The 20586-nt window shown below is 42.2% G+C and overlaps 1 protein-coding gene across 2 annotated transcripts; it reads left to right on the top strand.

The window, feature by feature from the left end:
- The first annotated feature begins 2362 nt into the window (after positions 1–2362).
- Positions 2363–18533, top strand: LOC118792504 (histone deacetylase 2). 2 transcript variants are annotated; one of them, XM_036550372.1, is made up of 14 exons: positions 2363–2586; positions 5089–5201; positions 5513–5630; positions 6354–6428; positions 7466–7604; positions 7888–8029; positions 9655–9747; positions 10053–10161; positions 10516–10656; positions 11383–11491; positions 12125–12255; positions 12779–12934; positions 13687–13747; positions 18137–18533. In XM_036550372.1, the coding sequence occupies exons 1-14, from the start codon at positions 2532–2534 to the stop codon at positions 18165–18167; spliced, it is 1473 nt and encodes a 490-aa protein (XP_036406265.1). In that variant the 5' UTR covers positions 2363–2531; the 3' UTR covers positions 18168–18533. The 2 variants fall into 2 exon arrangements, with proteins under 2 accessions (XP_036406265.1, XP_036406266.1); XM_036550373.1 differs by having other exon boundaries at positions 13690–13747.
- Positions 18534–20586: the final 2053 nt, after the last annotated feature.

Below are 20586 nucleotides of genomic sequence, written 5' to 3' on the forward strand. Positions count from 1 at the left end.
TCAGGATTTCATCATTACATATGGATTTACTGTATAATGAAAGAAATTTTGAACATATTAACAAAGTGAATTAAATGTGTGTAATTCCTGTAAATATTAGATTCACATTAAGAGGTAATATTTTATAATTTCTTATGTTGTTATTAATTTTTAATAAGGAAAAAGTAATGCATTGTATTACTTAATATGGCAATCTTTCCCTGTCACCTAATTTACAGCACAGGCAAGCATATGCAACAATCACTAGTTAATTACTGCAAACACGAAAGTAATTAACCTGTTTCACACACCAACGGCTTCTGTGTTAGATAAGTATCTGTAATCTATCACGGTTAATACCGTTTTGTTAATTGCTAAAGAAATGGCCAATTTAGAGGCCAGGCCTCAAAGGGGTTGAGAGAAAACCGGGATAGGGAAGGAAAGCCTTCATATCTAGAGAAGTCTTTCTAAAAAGAAAAAAAGCACTGATTTGCATGTTTCGGCATTAAAGTATTTCGATATCCAATGTGATAAAATAAATGAAGACAACATCCATTTATTCAGGGTCTATTAAGTCATTATCCAATCCTGAGCAGTGCTGACTTGTGTGTGCACCGTACACACTCTCTCGCTCTCTCTCTCATGCACACACACACACTCCCGAGATCAAACAGGTTTAGCCATGTTTTATGTATGTATGTATATACTTTAAGTCATTGCATGCCACTTTTAAGAACTTTTTTAATGGTCCCCCATCCCCCGCCCCCCCCATTGCAACCCTGTTTGGAATCACCAATTGTACATTAGGCTTGCCACACCACTCACCACTCATTCAGGAGCACTGTAAAGAGACAAACATAATCCTCCAATACCTACTACAAGTCCACAAGTCACTCGTTGGAGGATAGGCCCCACTGCGCTGATGTCATACAAGCAACTCCAGGAGCCTAACGAATCACAGTGAGCCTGAGAGTGACGATAAGAGGAAACCCTGGCTGACATACCCACTCGTCTCCATGGAGAATGAAGCTAATTTGGGATCCTGATCACTATTGAGCCATTTCCTCAATATGAACGCCTTGCAGACTGAAGCACTCAGGTCCTGAAAGATATTTATTTCTGAAACAAGCCAAGATGCACACAAGAAGCAGACAGAATGAGCTTAAGAAGACCTTTGTAATTCTTAATTAAAGAGACGATGTGGATGTTGACATAATCGTGTCATATGGCAGAAAAAGCATATATAGATATTTCAGTTCAATGAACATGTGTTTTTATGCCTTGTGTTTGTGCTGATGCTGTGCCACCTGAGCCATTTACTGTAGGACATCTGTTGATTAATATTCATCCAAACTGCACATGACTACAGGTATTTAAGCAAGACAAGTTTATAATTGCATTTACAATGTCTCCAGCAAAAATCTTGTCAACCTGCCCCCAAAGACCACCAGATAAACAAGTTATAAATCACACGCTAAGGGTGTCAGGATGTATTAGAACAGTAGTTCATTATGTATGTAATTTAAATGATGCCGTCTGCATCATGTGGAACCATCAGCTTGCAGCACAGTTTTCCTCTGAAACTGTCAATGTGAAGGCGTGCCACATTCCCACCCCATAGCTGAATTGGGCTCAGTTAATATGGGGTCACTTAAGAAGTAGCCATGTGCCACACCCAGTTTACACTGGCTGTAGTGAGTGGTAAGACCAAGGTATTTTGCATATATATTGTATATATTTGGAGAGAGAGAGAGAGAGAGAGAGAGAGAGAGAGAGAGAAAGAGAGAGGTTGATCTCACTATGATCTGTACCCTCCTAGGACATCACAGAGGCAAAAAACCAATACTTTCATACCATACCTAACACCCTTCCATCTTCCAAGAGGATATCTCTGTTGGCCTTCATAATCATTACACATCACATAAACCGGTTTAAGTGGACAGTTTACATTTACGATGCCACTTGATCAGTTTGGCAAATGCATGTCATGGAAAAACAGTACCTTATTTAGCTACTTAAGCAACTACTTAACTTATTTCACTAAAGGCTGGTTCTTTGTGGTATTCAAACCATCATGGTCAGGCACACTTTCACAGAAGGGTTTACTCTGATATGGTTTACACTGTGTCCCAATCCCTAAGTCAAGTCTATGTTTCACGTGACATCACACAAGCACATAACCTGAGGAGGAAGGGGAAAGGTGTTATTCAGGAGCACGCATGGGACTCACTCCAACCGAAGGAGGATGTCACGCCAAGCGTTAAGTGTACTAGCGTGTACACTCACCCAAAGGGAGCAATTGGGGAGAAGTGAAAGTAACTCCTGCAGAATGGGGCACCCTATATCACGTGACTCTGCGCCATTTTGAGGGGAAGTGCTTAGGGCAAGTGAGCGAAAAATGCAAATTGACGCAGCCGATCCTTCCCTCTCTTCTCTGTGGTCACGCCTCCCGTTCCGTGCCCACCGTCTGCTCTTCCTTCCGACTGCTCCGTCCCATCGTTTCATTCAGCCGGTCAGCTTCCCAGGCAAATTACTACCCACCTAAAGCAGTCATGGCATACACTCTCCAAGGCGGAACGAAGAAGAAGGTCTGCTACTATTATGACGGTAAGAAGCCGCATATTTCACTGGGTAAACACAAAGACGTAAAATTTAATTTTGCAATATGCTGTATTGACGATGAGTGGAGATTAGGTTGTGTTAGCCAACTCCAGCTAGCTGTCTCAAGTGAGGAGAGAATGAAAGAAGCGCTATCCGGTGAATGGTTGGAAATATAACCGTGCACAAAACTCCTCACTAAATTTGCGCTATATAAACAACTATGTTGTGCTCGGTTGTTCCCCTGTAAAAGTGCACGGGATGGTAACTGGTGATTGCACATAGATTTCAGGTAATGTACCGCTACAAGCAGGACGGCACATTCGGACACTCTTTGCACTTGTATTTAGCTAACGTTAGCTACCGAACTCGTTACCGCACAGTCAACGGACCCTGAAACATTTCGTTTCGCATCTCAAGGTTTACACCTTGAAATGAATTTGCGTGAACGACTATAGATGTCCATCGCTCCCAGACGGCTATTCGAGGCTGATTAGCTAGTTAACTGATATGGTGGAAAAACTGGGTTAGTAATGGGCAGCTGCTCGTTGCCGCCGAGGCCCATTATTATGGACTTGAAACGGAACTGCGCACAGTGCGCATGATCGCGTTTCATTACGGCACTGGAATAGGCTGTTCTGTATCAAAAGCGGTCCCCTTTATTTAGCCACGGGATGTTACATGCTGCTCATTACCATTGCCATTACATCAGCTACTGAAGTGTCTTCGAATGAAGACGGATTGGAAAAACACGGTTCTCTTTTTTACGGTATCCATGCTAATATTGATCAATCTGAATAATTATGCAACCCCACGTAGCTAACTAGGCAGCTAGTCATGTCGTGCCATGAAAATTTGAAGCAAATTAATTAAAATAGAAAACGTTATTTTTTACCATTTGGTCTCACATCTGGATCTACATTTCTGGCTGTACTTAATCTTGTAGGTAAATGGTCTGCCATTCAAAGTTTTATTAACATTAACTATAAAGTCCTGATACCGCTTATTAGAACAGCAGTTTCACCCATACAAATGATGTGTTCTCTATTAGACAGCGCATACACATTTGTTTAAAAAAATTCTGGCATCAACGTATTGCCAGTTTATGACTGGCTACACTACCTCGCACAGACTAAAGCGTCTCTGTTCCCAATGAGTATTGCAGCTGCTACAAAGGTAAATGTCATATACACCTGTAACACCTGTAACACTTGCCAAGGAGAAAACCAGAAACACAGAAGAAAGGAGTCAAAGTCTTTATCACGATGATTTGTGGCCCCCTAGGGGCACGGTTGTGGCTTCATATTAAAGCGTAGCAAACAATTTGGTTAATTACTCTTATCACTCTTCTCTCTCTTTTTTTTAATAACTTTAGTAAGGACACTAATAATGTTCACGAGAGCAGATGTTGGATTAACCATACAATAATCATGTTTGGTTGACCTACCATACCTTTTTGTTCATTGGCATGAAGTCAGCATGCGTATCCAACACACGCATATGCATTATGGAGAAAGGTCGTTGCTGTGTGCGAAGAATAATTCGCCGTAAAGGCTGAATTTGTGGTTGTGAAATGTGAAGGTGAGGTGACGTCACCGCAGAATGTTTCAGTGATTCCAGAATGAAAGAAGCAGCACTGTAGAGTGTCACTGCTGACTGCCACTGTGGAGTGGATGGACGGTCTATAATCAGGAGTAACAGAAACTAGGAAGTCCAGCCAGTGCAGCATGAATGAATGAATGAATGAATGAATGAATGAATGAATTTATGGCAAATTTCATGCTGTGTTCGGCATGTTTTCCAAGCAAATTTACAATATGGCAGCAGTGTGGTGTAGTGGTAAGGAGCGGGGCTTATAACCAAGAGGTTGCTGGTTCGATTCTCCGCTGCCGTTGCAACCTTAGGCAAGGCACCCACAATTGCCTTAGTAAATATCCATCTGTATAAATGGATAACATGTAAATTGTGACCTATGCAAGTCTCTGAATAGGAGTGTCTGGTAAATGGCAATAATGTAATGTAATGTAATGCAATGCAATGCTTGGCTCTATCTGGTGGTAGTTCGGGCAACCAGTCCTGTGTGACGTGTCTTGGCAAGGGTCTAAATCAAAAGTAAATAGGCCTACTGCCTGAAGTAGGAGCCATCAGAAGACTTATGTAAAGATATATGCCTGTTTGAGTGTGCATGCAGGCATTTATTAGCAGTTAGGACACGCTCAATAAGCAGTGCCTGTTTATCAGTTAATTTTTGAAGCTGTACAGTTGCTGTGTACATGGGCAGAAAAAATGTAATTGGCTGTTATAGGGTAGCAATTATTATGTTTCGCATTGTGTCCATTCAGCATGGTAAGTGGCAAGTGTACCATTGCGATATTATGCGAGGTGACATTTACCTGGTTGATCTGTCTATAATATAAAAACAAATTGAAAAAAATATAAACCAGCTCAAATGAACAAAATCCACTTTATATTGTATTTTGTGTGAATTAATACCACATTTGTGTTTTTCAGGGGACATCGGCAACTACTACTATGGGCAAGGACACCCCATGAAGCCTCACAGAATCCGCATGACTCATAACCTGCTCTTAAACTATGGGCTTTACAGGAAAATGGAAATATATGTAAGTGGGTAACGTAGTCATCAGGAAGTACTATTCCGTGGATTTTACTCCATCTCTTGTTGTGGTAACCCCTACTGACACCAAACTGTCTGTTTCAGTTCTTTATCTTTCTGTAAAATGGAGGAAAATGTGTGCAGTTTGGAGCCCGTTTGATATGCTGTTCTGTGTCTTCAGGTGTGCATTATAAAGCAGTTAGAGTATGTGAATGTAGACATGCCTTTGTTTTGAAGGCAGCTTTTAAAAGGTTTACAAAGATATCCGGTAAATATATGTCATATTTAGAGTAAAAAAAAAATTGTTTCTGTCCTAAGCGACCACACAAAGCCACCGCAGAGGAGATGACGAAGTACCACAGCGATGATTACATCAAATTCCTGCGATCCATACGCCCAGACAACATGTCTGAGTTCAGCAAGCAAATGCAGAGATGTGAGTGAAGCCGGCGGAGGTGTGGGCGGGGGGGAGGACCTAAGCGCTAACCAGCACGGTTTTATAAAACCAGTCATTACCCACCTAAAGGGGGTTACGCGAATATACTGCAGGTGCCACCCTGCACCACATCCTGGTTAGTTTTATTCCTATGTGCATGTGTTTGCATGCGTGGCCTTTGCAGATTTAAAACATAGACTGAAATATAGACTGAAATAGGGGCGGCAGTGTAGCATAGTGGTTAAGGAGCAGGACTCTTAACTGAAAGGTTGCCAGTTCAATCCCTGCTGGGGCACTGCTGCTGTACCCTTGGGCAAGGTACTTAACCCACAGCTGCCTCAGTAAATATCCAGCTGTATAAATGGATAACATTGTAAAGACCTGTAACCTATGTAAGTCGCTTTGGATAAAAGCGTCTGCCAAATGAATAAATGTAAATGTAAATAGATCATTAATAGATGCTGCTCACCTGCATGAAATCTCTCTGCCCTGTGGATTACCCTGACAGGCTCGTGATCCTCACAGGTTTGCCATGCACACATTAGTGTGTTCCAGAGAAGCTCACCATCTCAGATTCATTCAGATGCAGTGGTCAGGACCACATGCACACTGTTTTATTAGGATGTACAACGTAATGCATCTGGATAAATATTATCAGTAATTACAGTTCACGGTGTGTTTGCCTTGGGGGTTTCTAATTAATTCTGAATGTGTTTTTCATAGTCAACGTTGGGGAGGACTGCCCGGTGTTTGATGGTTTGTTTGAGTTCTGTCAGTTGTCAACAGGAGGCTCTGCTGGTGAGTGTGAAGTTATTTAAGAAATGTATATCATTATTATCCTAGTATTAAATTATGACAGGAATTACACATCATGCACTCATTTGAACATGAAAGTCAGCTTTTAAATGCTTCCTTTGTGCTTTGTCCCAGAGGACCTTTGGATGAGTGTGTATACAGTATTATTGAGCGGGGTTAGGATACTTTCATTGACATGGTTACTGTAAACATCCCTACAGCTGATTTCAGAGGTAAAAAATTGCTACAGTGTGCATTTAACTAGTGCAGAGAGACCTGTGTGTGCTTTGGGAGGGTGAGACAGATGTTCAAACAGAATTGGATGACTATTTTATTTTATGACTATTTTATAATATACTGCTTCTCACAAAAGTGTAGCTGAATGGCATTCTTTTACTCTTGATGATCTGGGGTCAAAAGCATTACCGTCTCATCTATATAAAATTACATAGTAATCAACAATAAGTATATCAGCAAACATACAGCTATGTTACATTGTTAGTTAAGTGGATTGCTTGCTTGATATTTCATGTTCATTTTGGAAACCACAAGCATAGCTAAAATGTGTGCTCAAAGTATATTAGACCGCTTTTCAGAAATATGTCGAAAATAGGTGATTAATGTGATGTGTTTTTGATGTACTATTTTGAAGATAGTTAAGAGGCTAGGTAATAGCTGAATGGTAGGTGGGCTATGAAGTGTGATTGTATGTGAAATAGAATATGTTCTAAAAGGTTAGCTAATAAAGTAGCGTTTTTGCTAACTATCCAGTTAATTGCAAGGTCAAAGTAAATGTATGCTATGTGCTCCTATATTCTGGATTTAATAGTGGATAAGAATGGTCTCAGACACAGCTTTCTTTCCCTCTAAACATTTCTGTAGTAAATGTGCACCTATGCTTCTGTGGTCTTCACAGAAATTAATACATTTTTAGTGCTCATCAAGTCACCTTTATCAGTAAAGTGCTTGTGTTTATGTTGATGTTATTTTGGAAGGTTTGGTTCTGACAGATTTCTTTTTTTTTCCTGTGGGTTGCGTAGCCGGATCAGTGAAGCTCAACAGGCAGCAGACTGACATTGCTGTGAACTGGGCGGGCGGCCTCCACCACGCCAAGAAGTCTGAGGCCTCGGGGTTCTGTTACGTCAACGACATCGTGCTCGCCATCCTCGAGCTGCTCAAGTAAGGAAGGCTCTTACAAAGGGGCGGATGAGTCATGCTTATACACAGGACGGCTGAAAGAGCTTCATTGTACACAGGAAGTTTATGTGGACGGAGTTCAGTTGCTGTGCTTTTTGTGACATCTCAGGATTTCTCGCTAATCCATCTCTGTTACTCCAAACAATTGAGACCAACAAACTCTGCTTGTGTTGTATAAACTTACTTTGTCAACGTTGGACAAAACGTTCAGAACTTCCTGGATTTTTACCTTACTTACCATTTTGTGTTTACTATTCACTCTCAGATACCACCAGAGAGTGCTGTACATCGACATCGATATTCACCATGGCGACGGTGTAGAGGAGGCCTTCTACACCACTGACCGCGTCATGACCGTGTCCTTCCACAAGTATGGAGAGTACTTCCCTGGGACAGGGGACCTCAGAGTAAGAGAGACTCTTTTTAGGGCTGCTGACTGTCATGAGTACAATAATGGTACATGCAGGGGACAGATAGTTCTGGTCTCAGGGGCTTTGGGTGTGAAAGATGCCACATGAGCTCATCTGTATCAGAATTGGAACATTAATACCCTGTTTCCACTGCACCTCTACATGGCCATGATTTGGGTTGGTTTTACATTACCATTACTACCATTGGAGCTCAGCCAGTGCAGGGAGTAGTCATTTTAGGAGCTAATATTCAATATCACCGAGCTGGGCTGGAAGGAAGTGTTGTTATTTGTTTATACTGTTTGTCTGTTTTCAGAAAATACCACATTATTGAAATATTTTTGAAACAAAGATAGATTGTCACCTGTCCCAGAAACATGCATTTGTATGAAGAAATTCACAGTTCTCAGGAGTATTTTGCATTATGGGTCACTTACTTTCTGCTCAGCACAATATTTCTTTGTATTTTGTAGGTTATATTGTCTCAAAGTGAATAATATCTTTAGTAATTACATAGTAATCATAGGTCTCTGGTTATGGGTTCTTCAAGATCTTATGGCACAATGCCTGAACAGTAACAAGCTACAGGAACCTTTAATTTAAACGGCCTGGTCCTTCAGGAAGAAACACACACAGCTTGATGCATCTGTTCATTTTGCAGTTCTCTTTCACACTTCTCACCGGTGGCAGACACAGAAACTGCAGCATACCTGCTGACTCTGTGCTGTCTGTCACCAAGCTCCGTCCTGGACATTAATCACAAGCTGTCTCTTCCCTTGTCATGTCCGTGTCTGGAAGTAAAGCAAATGGCTTTTTGAGAAATGGAAAGTACAGCTTGTTTGCTTTTGAGTCTCATTTAAATTCCCATGTTGTGCACTGGTGTATAAACCCTGCAGTTGATTTGAGGGGTATGTATGAGAGATTACTGTAATCTACTATTTCACTCTAGGTACTGTGACTCATTTATTTACTCATATATGTAAATACTGCAAGGATGTAGTTTTCAGATGGCTAAACCACAGTTTGTGTTTCAGTAGATTTCCATAAGCATTCTCCTTAATGCATAGCAATAATGTGTTCCATTTTGTGTTACAATAATGTTATGCATTTCTGCTGTTTCTTTTGCAAATGAAATGTGAATAATTTCAGAATTAGTCTCAGCCTTAAATGCCTGCCTGTTGCATCTGATACAGACTTGCATATAGGCTGTATGTTTCACTTGTGTCAGGAAGCAAATGGTACAGGAAAAAGTATTTTCAGATAGCTTTCTAGTTTAGCCAAATTGCAGATATTTTGATTGAAAGATACTTCCTGGAACACTTGCAGTGGTCTATTCTTTCCCAGGATGCTGTGCATTCAGTTCAGTAATGCTTTTCCTAGAACACTTTAGTGCAGTAATACTAACAGCAAAATTATGTTTTGTAACAATAAATACAGGAAATATGACTACATAAAGTTTTGTTTCATTAACATTAGAGCTGTGTTGTTTTTGCTGAGGAGCAGCAGGCTGGTATTTCACTGAAGGAGCGGTGAATGGGTGTGTAGTGGTGTGGGTGAGTCTGTGGAGCTGGAGCAGCGGCGTCTGCTTCAGTAAGCCTCTTATTGTCACTGTTTCCCCTCAGGACATCGGTGCAGGCAAAGGCAAGTACTACGCTGTCAACTTCCCCCTGAGAGACGGCATCGACGACGAGTCCTACGAGCAGATATTCAAGCCAGTAAGTGCATGCGTGTGTGTGTGTGTGTGTGTGTGTGTGTGTGTGTGTGTGTGTGTGTGTGTGCGCGCGCCAAAAAGTGCAAGCTTACTGAGAGGATGATGGGAAATATAAGATGTTTATGAAACAGAAGTGAAAAGACTGGAATGTAGAATTACAGAATTACATATATATGTATATTTGACAGAGGGATGAATGCATGTATAGAGAGGCATGTACATACAGATATTTTCTCATGGATTGGAAGTACTCTGAGGCTCCTTGCGGTTGTGTTTGGTTGTGATATAGTGGTCTTTGTCTGTTCGCAGGTGATGTCTAAGGTGATGGAGATGTACCAGCCCAGTGCTGTGGTCCTGCAGTGTGGGGCGGACTCGCTGTCGGGAGATCGCCTGGGCTGCTTCAACCTCACCATCCGAGGTAAGGGGAGGCGTCTGCAGCGCTGTCTTTATGCCATCTGTTGACGCTCCGCTTCTCTGTGGCTGGAAACATATTCACGCATCCTCATGAAAACCCTGTCTTTTGACCTTTACCGTACCCATTGGGGGGGGGGGGCACCATTCGGCAGCAGTACCATTTGGCAGCAGTACCATTTGGCAGGACGTGTATTCGTTTGTAGTATTTCAGCCACTGTGGTCAACTGGCACATCACAGCGTACTGAGATGCCAAGTGAAAGATTGCCAAAAAATGTCTCCTTGAATTGGTGAAATAAAATGAAAAGCGTTGCCTTCGTTTGGGTCCTGCCTGAGCCTGTCCGTGCTGTGTGCCACCAGGCCATGCCAAGTGTGTGGAGTACATGAAGTCCTTCAACCTGCCGCTGCTGATGCTGGGGGGAGGGGGCTACACCATCCGCAATGTGGCGCGATGCTGGACCTACGAGACCGCCGTCGCCCTGGACACCGACATCCCCGACGGTACGAGAGGCTTGCTGCCGAGGCCCCGGGGCCCGGGTTCGAGCAAATCGCATCACACACACGGGAAGACACTGTTCAGCTGATGCTACACTTTACTGACTCAACGGGATGAGTTCAGCAGCTGCTAGACAGAAAAGATGGTGTCTTGTCATAGTCTGGCTGAGCTTAAAGGAGAGTACCCACACCCATTCAGAAGAGTAGTCCATGAGTTCAGTGTTTAGTGATTCTGTTCATCATTTGCACCATCTCTTTAAATGCATTTACACACAGTTACTCATATTCATTTACACATTCATTCATAGAATATTAATCATTCATACATCCTGAGTGTTAATATTACCACACATCTTTAAACATCAACAAAATCCAATCCATGGCAGTGTTAATATAAAATTAAACATTGAATTACAATAAGGAAAGAAGCCTCAGTCGCACACCCCGCGGCTTGGTATTGTCTTTACAGCTTTTATACCCTGAGGAACCAATAATAGAAATGTGCGTTTCTGTAGATTACTGTGAGGATTGTGTCCCTGAGACTGGAGACTGCAAGTGAGGAAGAGGAGGGGTTACAGAGCGCTGCTGTCAGCTCTGTGATTCCCTCTTCCCTGCAGGGAGCTGAGCTAAATGTCTGGGAGGGAATTATCACTGAGAAATGGCACTGAGCATTGAGGACCAGTAACTAACACTAAGCCTCACCATGTGGACTGACTTTGTTACACGTTACAGAGCTGCCCTACAATGATTACTTTGAGTACTTCGGACCTGACTTCAAGTTGCACATCAGCCCGTCCAACATGACCAACCAGAATACACAGGAGTACATGGATAAGATCAAGTAAGAGCTGTTTTCATTACATTACATTAGCCTGGCAAATACATGGGATAACAGTTTTATTCATTTATACAGATGGATATTTACTAAGGCTATGTAAATAGCTTGCCCAGAGGTATAAAAGCAGTGGCTGACCTGGTAATGGAATTGGCAACCTTTTGGTTACAAGCCCTACTCCTTACCATTACGCTACATTGCTGGCCACTGTGGTGTTCATGATTGTATATTAATTGTTTTAGTAGCAGTGTTTTGTGTGTGTGTGTGTGTGTGTGTGTGTGTGTGTGTGTGTGTGTATGTGTGTGTGTGTGAGTAAGAGAGCTTGGCTAGACATGCTTTGCCCCCTAAAAATTGTTTGTCAGCAGAAAGAAGTTTAATTACTGAACATATTAAATTTCACTTCCTTAAATCAATACCATGTCAAGGGAATAATGTGGGTTCAAAGAAGTTAACTCCTGTTTGTGTACGTGTGTGTGTGTGGGCTTGTATATTTTTGTGCGCATTTGTATTTATGCATGTGTGCATTTGTGTGTGAGCGTGTATTCCAAGGTTTGACCTTGTTGTGTGTGTATATGTGTGTGTATGCGTGCGAGTGTGCGTGTTCCATGGTTTAACCCCTGTTGCATGTTTGCCCCCCAGACAGCGTCTGTTTGAGAACCTGCGCATGCTCCCTCACGCCCCGGGGGTCCAAATGCAGGCCATTCCCGAGGACAGCATCCCGGATGACACCATGGACGAGGACACGGAGGACCCCGACAAACGCCTGTCCAGTACGGCTCCCTCTCCCCATGCCGCTCCAGTGGCATATGTGTGAAAATAGCGTGCAGGAGAACGCAGGGCTCTTTGTGCATTTACAGCACCGGTCAAAACTTTGGACACACCTGCTTAAGATAATGGGAAACATGCATTCAAAGATGTTTTGATCTAAAGATTTATACTTTAATGCTTGAATTTTTTGTCTTAGACAAATATAAATCGTGGATCATTGATTCGATGCCTACGTATGAATTTCTTTCCAAAAAAAAAAAATTTTTGAAAGAAAGTGGTTTTGATTTGTTTAGCACTTTTTTGGTGATTGCACAATTGCATTTGTGTTATTTCATAGTTTTGGTGTCTTTACTATTATTCTGAAATGTAAATAGTTGTTTCCAAACCTTTGACTGGCACTGTACATTTCAGGAGGTTTCTCCTCTTAGAAAAAAGCATAAGCAGTTCGGAACCCTGTGCATAAGTTTAAAAACTCCGGGGTAAGCTTGTATGGAGACTGACCATCCCTCCTCTCTCTCCTCTCAGTCCGTGCATCGGACAAGAGAATAGCCTGTGACGAGGAGTTCTCCGACTCCGAGGACGAGGGGGAGGGCGGGAGGAGGAATGTGGCCAATCACAAGAAGAGTTCAAAGCGGGCCCGGGTGGAGGAGGACAAGAAAGACACAGAGGAGAAGAAAGCTGGTGAGCACTGTGGTAGTGGGTATGATGTGTTCTTACAGCACAGAGTAATCGCATTACTCTGAATCAGCACAGTCAAAACTGTCTGTGGAAGTGACCAACACTGAAAGTGAGTGGAGCTCTTTTAACTATCCTACATCGAGGATATGGTTTAGCAACTAAGAATAAGAAGAAAGTTCAAGCTTTACTCATTGGGGTAGGGGGGGGAGGGGGTGTTTTCTCTGTTGGGACAGAGAGGAATTGCATCACCCTGAACCAGTGCAGTCAAATCAATCTGTGGAAACAGACAGGAAAGGAACACTTACACTATCCTGCATCAACAAAATGGTTTAGCAACTAAGAATAAGAACAAATGTTAAAACTTGACCTTTTGGGGTAGGGGGTTATTTGCTCTTGAGGCAAATTGTACTTGCATAATTATATATATTATATATAATTGCTTATATAATTAAAACTAGACCCAGTGGGAGCAGACCCAGTTAACACGGACATGGTAAATAAATGTTGGTAATGGTGTGTAAGACTTTCTTTTTTGCTTTAAATTACCTCTCTTAATCATGAGATAACGTAGAGGAAACGGTCCCTGTGCCTAATTACTGGCAGGCTGTTGGTCTCTGTGAGCTGCTTTGTGACAACTTGTGTTGTAAAAAGCGCTATACAAATAAAAATGAATTGAATTGAATTGTGATATGACATGTAAATATATGAATATGTGAATATATGTATGATAGATGAGAATATCATTTCTCCCCCAGCAGAGGTAAAAGAGGAAGAGAAATCGAAGGAAAGCAGCTCGGAAAAGACAGACTCTAAAAGGTGAGGTCCAGACCGGGGCTCCAGCAAGCCGGCTTCCTGTTGTCACTAGCCATTAATTCAGTAATTAGCCAAAGTGATTCACACTGCAGTACGAGGCCCTGCCCTCAGGATAGAGGCCGTCGGCAAAGGTTTCGCCAGTTCACATCAGATCATAACAGCCAGTTATTGCAGAAGCAGAAATGCCCTTAAACACAAAGCAAAGGAGTGCCTTTTCCCCCCAGCTGCCAGCAACAGAATAAAATGTGAAATCGAGGTCAAATTACCTGATTTTTGCAAAGTAGTTTGTTTTGGTCATTGGTTTAGGTAACTACATCCACAAGAACAGAAACATGCTGTCCCTGCCTCAGAATAGTCATCAAAGAATGTACCTCATTGAACTGTAGCATGAGCTGCTAATGTATTACTTTGTTGGTATTCGCTGGTCTGAAGTCCTCAAAGAAGAATGTCACACTTGGGACCGTTACACAAGTCTGTAACAGAGAACACTGAATATCTGAAATATTTGAGGTGCTGTTGATGCATTGAATACTGGGTGCATTTGAGCAGTTTTGAATCCTTCGGTTAGTTTTTGCCAGTCAGACACACAGCCGTGTGACGCAGAGATGAAACAGATCAACACTCACCGAGCACAGAGGGTTCACATTCTGAGTTGCTGCACACAGGACCACACAGAGTCTCGAAGATGAACCGTCTGCACTGTTTTTCATTGTTTTCATTGCTGTATTTCGGATAAAGAAACCGCAGCGTATAAAATCTCCAGAGGAGGTTTTAAAGGAAGTGAAAGTGGAGTATCTGCTGTCAGTGAAAGAGAACACAGTGGCTGCTCTCTAGAGGAATCCATGCTGTTTTGAATTGGTAAGTAAATCCAAATGTGGTTTTTTATTATTTATTTATTATTTTATTATTTTTTATTATTTTTTTGATATGTATCATCCTCTATGTATATGTATAGTCCTCTGTGAGTTTGCTGTGAACTGGGTGTCACGGATAATTTCTCCAGACTCTCTGTTACTATGTGTTTTGTGGCCCATCTGCTTTGTCTTTATAAATGTTTCCTAGACACGTCTAGACATACAAACATTTTTTTTTTTAGATATTTTATGATATTGACTTATTCTTTTGCAGTGTGGGTTCAGATTCTGCAGCTGACAGGGAGGCCTCCTACCTGCCCTGCCCCTTCAGGCATTCTGACAGAGAAACTCGCCCTTTCCCTGCAACATCCACACCTCTAACACTGAGGCCCCTCGCAACATCCGGACCTGTAACACAGCTGCGCCCTGCGGCATCAGCAGGCAAATCCATTTGCTGAAGTGGACAACCCTGAAAGAGAAAGGAGTGCTTAAACTATCAGGGTTCAGCAGCTGAGAATAAGATCAATGCACAGACTTGCCTTCTTGGGGTAGAAGGGAGTTGTCTCCCCTACCGGGGCAAATTATACTTATATGATTATATATAAATAAATTAGATGTGTTACTTATATAATCAGAGGTAGATCCAGTTGAAAGCTTAGCACATATGTTTTAAAGAAAGTTTAGAGCCACATAGTTAATGCGCAAGGCTTTGCTGCTTTAAATTACCTGTCTTAATCACGAGGTGATAAAGAGGAAATGGTGCTTGTGCCTAACTAAAGGCAGGCTGTTGACCTCTAACAGAGGCCAGCTGCACCCAGGAAAGTTCCCAAAAGAAGGGCCAGTGCCCCAGAAGCATGTACCACTGCTGCAGCGGAAGAGGAGGAGGAGGAGGAGGAGAGGAGGCTGAATGCTTCAGAGGAGGACGAAGGACACAGGGCATCCCAGGAGCTGAGCTGGGTGCTGTGCAGTCCCGCTTCACCACCTTATTCTGCAGGATTGTGGCCAGCACTAATGAGCATGCTCAGCTGGGGGCTGCAGTGAAGTGCCCATTGACTCCACTCAGCGAAAATGAGCGCTACTCATACATCTCCCTGCTGCTGGACAGAAAACTACTGGCCTGAAAACTATTTCTGACAGTTGGAGCACAGCCACTACTACTGCTACTGCCGTACCCTGGCTCTGTCACGTCCAGGCCATTTCCAGGAACCTTCGCCTCTGCAGCCCTCAAAAAGGTGAGAAGAACCACAGGAGGAAGGGGGGAGCAGAGTGACTGACGGCTCAAGATCAGACGTCTCCACACTGACACCCTGGCTGCCTGGGAGGCCCATTTTCACCCAGGCAGGCCTGTCATTTGCTGAGAGAATGGTGGCGTCAAAGGCCAGGATTGCCCTAAAAGAGCACAAATTGGCTAAATGTGTAACATGAAGGATGCAGTGTGTTTGCGTTGGCTGACAAGGGCTTGTATTCACACTCATGGAATTTCATGCAGCTTATAGACTTCCCTTTGCTTGTGTCAGGGTAGATTTTTGTTGACAGTTTCCACACAAGCCCTTCCCATTGCAAAGTCCTCCTCAAGACAGACATTGGCACAAGTGGCAGAGTCTGGCGAAAGAGACAGGGCTTCCTGCAGACTAGAGTAAAGGGCACGCCAGAGAGGGGCGCCCTCTGCTGGATCCGGAAGGGATGAACACACAGGAGAGAACGATGCGCTCCGCTACCCACCAGGCCTGTGGTGGAGACAGTGTCAGCAGGAGAGTGGTCCACAACCGGGGACACTGCAACAGGAAGAGCCTTCTTGTCCCAGAGTGTGTGAATGAATACATCAGATGTATGGGAGGAGTAGACCTTGCAGAAGCCTTGAGAGGTTGATCAACGTCTTTCACAAGATGAAAAAATGTTACAAAGCTCTGCTTTACCCTCTGTGGGACACTGCCATTGTGAGTGCCTCTATCCAGCACCAGCATGCCCAGGACCGAACAGGAACAGCCACAGACACACAGGGCCTTCTGGGAGGATTTACTGTAAACGCTGGCTGACCTGGGGGAGCAAGACACAGCTGCTCCACAGAAGACAGTGGGCTACATGTCTCTGCCCAGCTGTGACCAGGGTGTGTGTCTGTGCAAAGCTCAGGGCATGAAGGTGGTGAGGCCAGTCTGCTGCACACAGTGTGACGATTCCAAAAGGAGCCGTTTCCACCGGAGGCATGCTGCCAAATAGCAAATGACTGTAAAGGGGGCTTTCATTGTAAATAATCTGTTTTGGGACTTTGCTTGTCAGTATGTATCTAATAGGGAAACTAATGATTTGGTTTGTGTGACTGTGTGTCTCGGTGTTGTTTGCCCCCCATTGTTCACATTTCTGGCAGGACCCCCCCCCCCCCCCCCTCAATCTCCATGGCAACCAAGAACTCAAACACCTCAAAGGACAGTGAAAGCTCTTCGAAAGCAAAAGGCCCCGCTCAGAGTTTTCTGAGCTGTCAAACAGATGGTTTTGAGGTCTTTGCTATGTCAACTTCAGATTTTGCACTGATACTGTTGGCATAGGACACAGGTTTTTCCCAGCTTATTCGTCAACTACTGACTGATGTATACACTGTCAAAAATAAAATTCCAGTAAAAAAGTAAAAATGAAAACACTCACTTTCTCTCTGCATTATTTATTGTGGCTTGGCCACAGGGTGTCTGTGATGAAATCAAATTAATATCATCCGTATTTCTGAAGTCATCGACTGAAAGATCTGGGCATGTAGCACCAGGCAGAGAATTTTTGCAGTCCAGTGGTTTCCTTAAATGATCTCACAAATGTTACAGGCAGTTTCAATTGGATCTGGATGATTTTGGGTGAAGTGGTGGCCTCGCTCTCTAATCAGATCGTGTCATCCTCTTCACGGCTGTGATGGGCTAAGAAAATGCAAAATTGTAGTTGGCCGGGTGACTTCCTTTTCAAGTATTTCTGTGTTGTAAAGTAGTTCAAAACTTTTTGGCTCTCAGTTTTTGAGCAGTTAAAAGTTGGGTCGTAATTCTCATGTAGGTTATGGCAGCAGTACTTATGGGTTGTTAGACTTCCCTTTTAAAGGTGTGACTAAGGAGACTGGCCCAAGTGGACTGTTATAAAACGTTGTTCATCATGGAGGTGTTGATGGACCTGTCCAAAAGCACCTACATGATGAACTGTAAGGACAGGCCAGGATCGCCCCCTCAAGAATTCCTCCCACACAGGTGGAATGTCAGGTCGTATTTCTTCTGTAGTTTTTATGCTTCTGCAGAATGCTCCTTTACATATTCCTCACAGATCAGAGGTGTAAAATCCACCCTCTTTTGGGGGAACAAGCAGAGACACTTTAAATATTAACTTAGTAATCAATAATTAAACAAGGGAATCGGAAATGTTTTCTTCTTGTGGACTCAGCCATTATAAATATGCAATGTGGGGGGAAAAACACAAGTACAAGGTTAGCGCTAAAAGTGCATGTTCCCAAATGTGCCCCGTCAGTGTGTGGTTCCTGTCTCTCACCTCGCCTCTCCTCTCTTCTTTGCAGTGTGAAGTCGGAGCAGACCAGCAGTGCCTGATGTCACCACAAGGGGGAGAACTGTTGGTCATAGGCAGCCCACAGAGGGAGGCATTTTTCAAGAGACTGGACTTGTGTGTCGGAAGCCACACCTTAAAATATATTTATTTTGAATCTGTGTGTTGTAGATTTAAGGTTTTTGTGCCGTCAGTTTGTTGCAGAATTAGTTTCCCTCAAAGATGTTTTGTAATGGTGTCAGTTTTTCAATTAAATCCACAGGGAGTGTTTGCAGTATTTCCTTTTGATACCCAGTACGAAAGCATTTGTATTGCAAGGGATTTTTGTTTTTTTTTTTACATTTTCTATCCATTTATAATTAAATGTTTATTTTAGAAAAAGATTATGTATGTTCCTTTAGACTATGAAACCCAGCAATGACTTCATGTTTGTTTAAACTTTGATATTTTGCATTCACATATTAAAATTGTTTTTTATAAATGAAGATGTGATGTTATTTCTGGATTTTAGAAGAAAAACATACACAGATTATGTTATATACAAACTATGAATACTGAAAATGAAAAGATTAATTGCTTGTATATTTCAGTGACCTTATTACAGAAACACAGTGCATGTTTAAAATAGTAACCTAAACAATTATCTCAGGAAGATTGTTTTGTATATAGTGTTTTTACATATTTCCAGCCTCAAGAGGGTGCTGCATGCATATATTTATGCACGTGTTTTGGATTATACCATACATTAGCATCTTAAATGCCAAATTAGGTATATAATGCAAAATTACCCTATAACTATGCATCCATATTATAGCAAATTAGAAGTTAAGCCAGTGTTTGTGAGTTTGCTGTGAGATTGGTTCTAATCAAACCACCCAATGATTTAGGAGACATACTATTTATAATACATAAAATGAAGATGACATAATCTCTCTACCTCATCTTAAGAGTTCTGCCCCCTGCATTGTGAACCTGGTAACTTCATGAGCAGACAATTATGCGGTTTAATTTCAGTGATTTAGACTTTAGCAATTGGAACACCTTAGCCAGAAGAGGATGTAGTCCCAACAGTGATAAATAGTCTCATCTCAGTGAACTGTGTTTGCAAGATAGTGAAAAGTAGTGACACCTCATGCTGACCTGGGATTGGAGTACTCTGCAAAATCAACCACCCACATAGGACAGTATGCCCTCATCCAAGGAGTCCTCTCTCTGTTGATGAGCCAGATGTGACACACCTCTGTATCTAATTGAAATTTGAAATTAGATGGATATCTGAGGGTGTCTCTCAGCTCTGTTAAAAGAGAATTTTTTATTCCTCTTGAGGTGAGCTTTGCTCAAGCACAGTTTGCTGATCAGACAACTAATTTTAATGCTCTAGGTTTGAGTCTCAGGTGTGGCTACAGGTTATTTTACCCTCCTGAACACTACAGTCACTTCAGTGAAAGTAGCTGGCAGTATAAATGGACAACCTATTCAAATATTAAACGACTTGGAAGTCACTTGAGATAAGGGCATCTATTCTACGGATTTAATTAAAAAAAAAAATTTTAAAAATGGATGCGATCAAAACCCACTTAGGCAACATTTCATTGAAATAAATACTCCAAATAAGTGGCTATTCTGTAATGTATTACGTAGTGTATTGTGTATTGTATAATAAAATATATATTGTATAATAGGTGTATTTTGTAGTGTGCTAGGTACCCATTACAGGATTGTATTCACTAAATTACATTACTGGCTTAATCTCATATATTTGTGTGATGTTAGTTGTGCATAGTTACAATACATGAGCAAGAGACAGTTTATGGCATTTACTTCATCATAAGCAGTACAGGTCAGAACAGTTGCTGAGTTTTCTCAGTCTCATGTTGTTCTTGTTCATGCGTACAATTCATGTAAAGTTATAAAGCAATATGCTTTTATGTCTCAGGTGTGCCTAGTTAGAAAGTGACTTCCTATAATGATCCCTATAACGTATGACTAAATACTTTGCTTGGAATACTAACCCAGTGCTCAAGGAATTTTGGACTGAACCTATGAGGCTGGGGATTAATGGTGTCCTGTTGATTTGTTTTGCCATGTTCTGCCATGGTTTACAGCTCCCGTCAGGGTTAATGACCACCACTGTTCCCTCTAAAACTTTCACCCGTGCAGCCTTAATTGGAAAATGACATCAGCTGTAAGTGGTTGGACTTTGCTTATGAAGGTGGTGACAGTGAAGCCTAAAATCTGCGGTTTTGAGGGAAAACAGGTATGGATGGTTTGGCATTCAGATGCAAACCTGTACATGATCTGTACATGTACAGGTTTACAGCAGTAAACTACTGAATACTGCAATGACGCTAAAACTAAACAGATCGCTCGACAAATGTATTAATGATTTTTCTCGGTATCCTATACAGTATTCTACTGCCATTTTATTGGTTTATTGGCATTTTGTGCGGCAGAATTTAAACT

The sequence above is a fragment of the Megalops cyprinoides genome, chromosome 17, assembly GCF_013368585.1.
Source record: "Megalops cyprinoides isolate fMegCyp1 chromosome 17, fMegCyp1.pri, whole genome shotgun sequence".
Classification (NCBI taxonomy): domain Eukaryota; kingdom Metazoa; phylum Chordata; class Actinopteri; order Elopiformes; family Megalopidae; genus Megalops; species Megalops cyprinoides.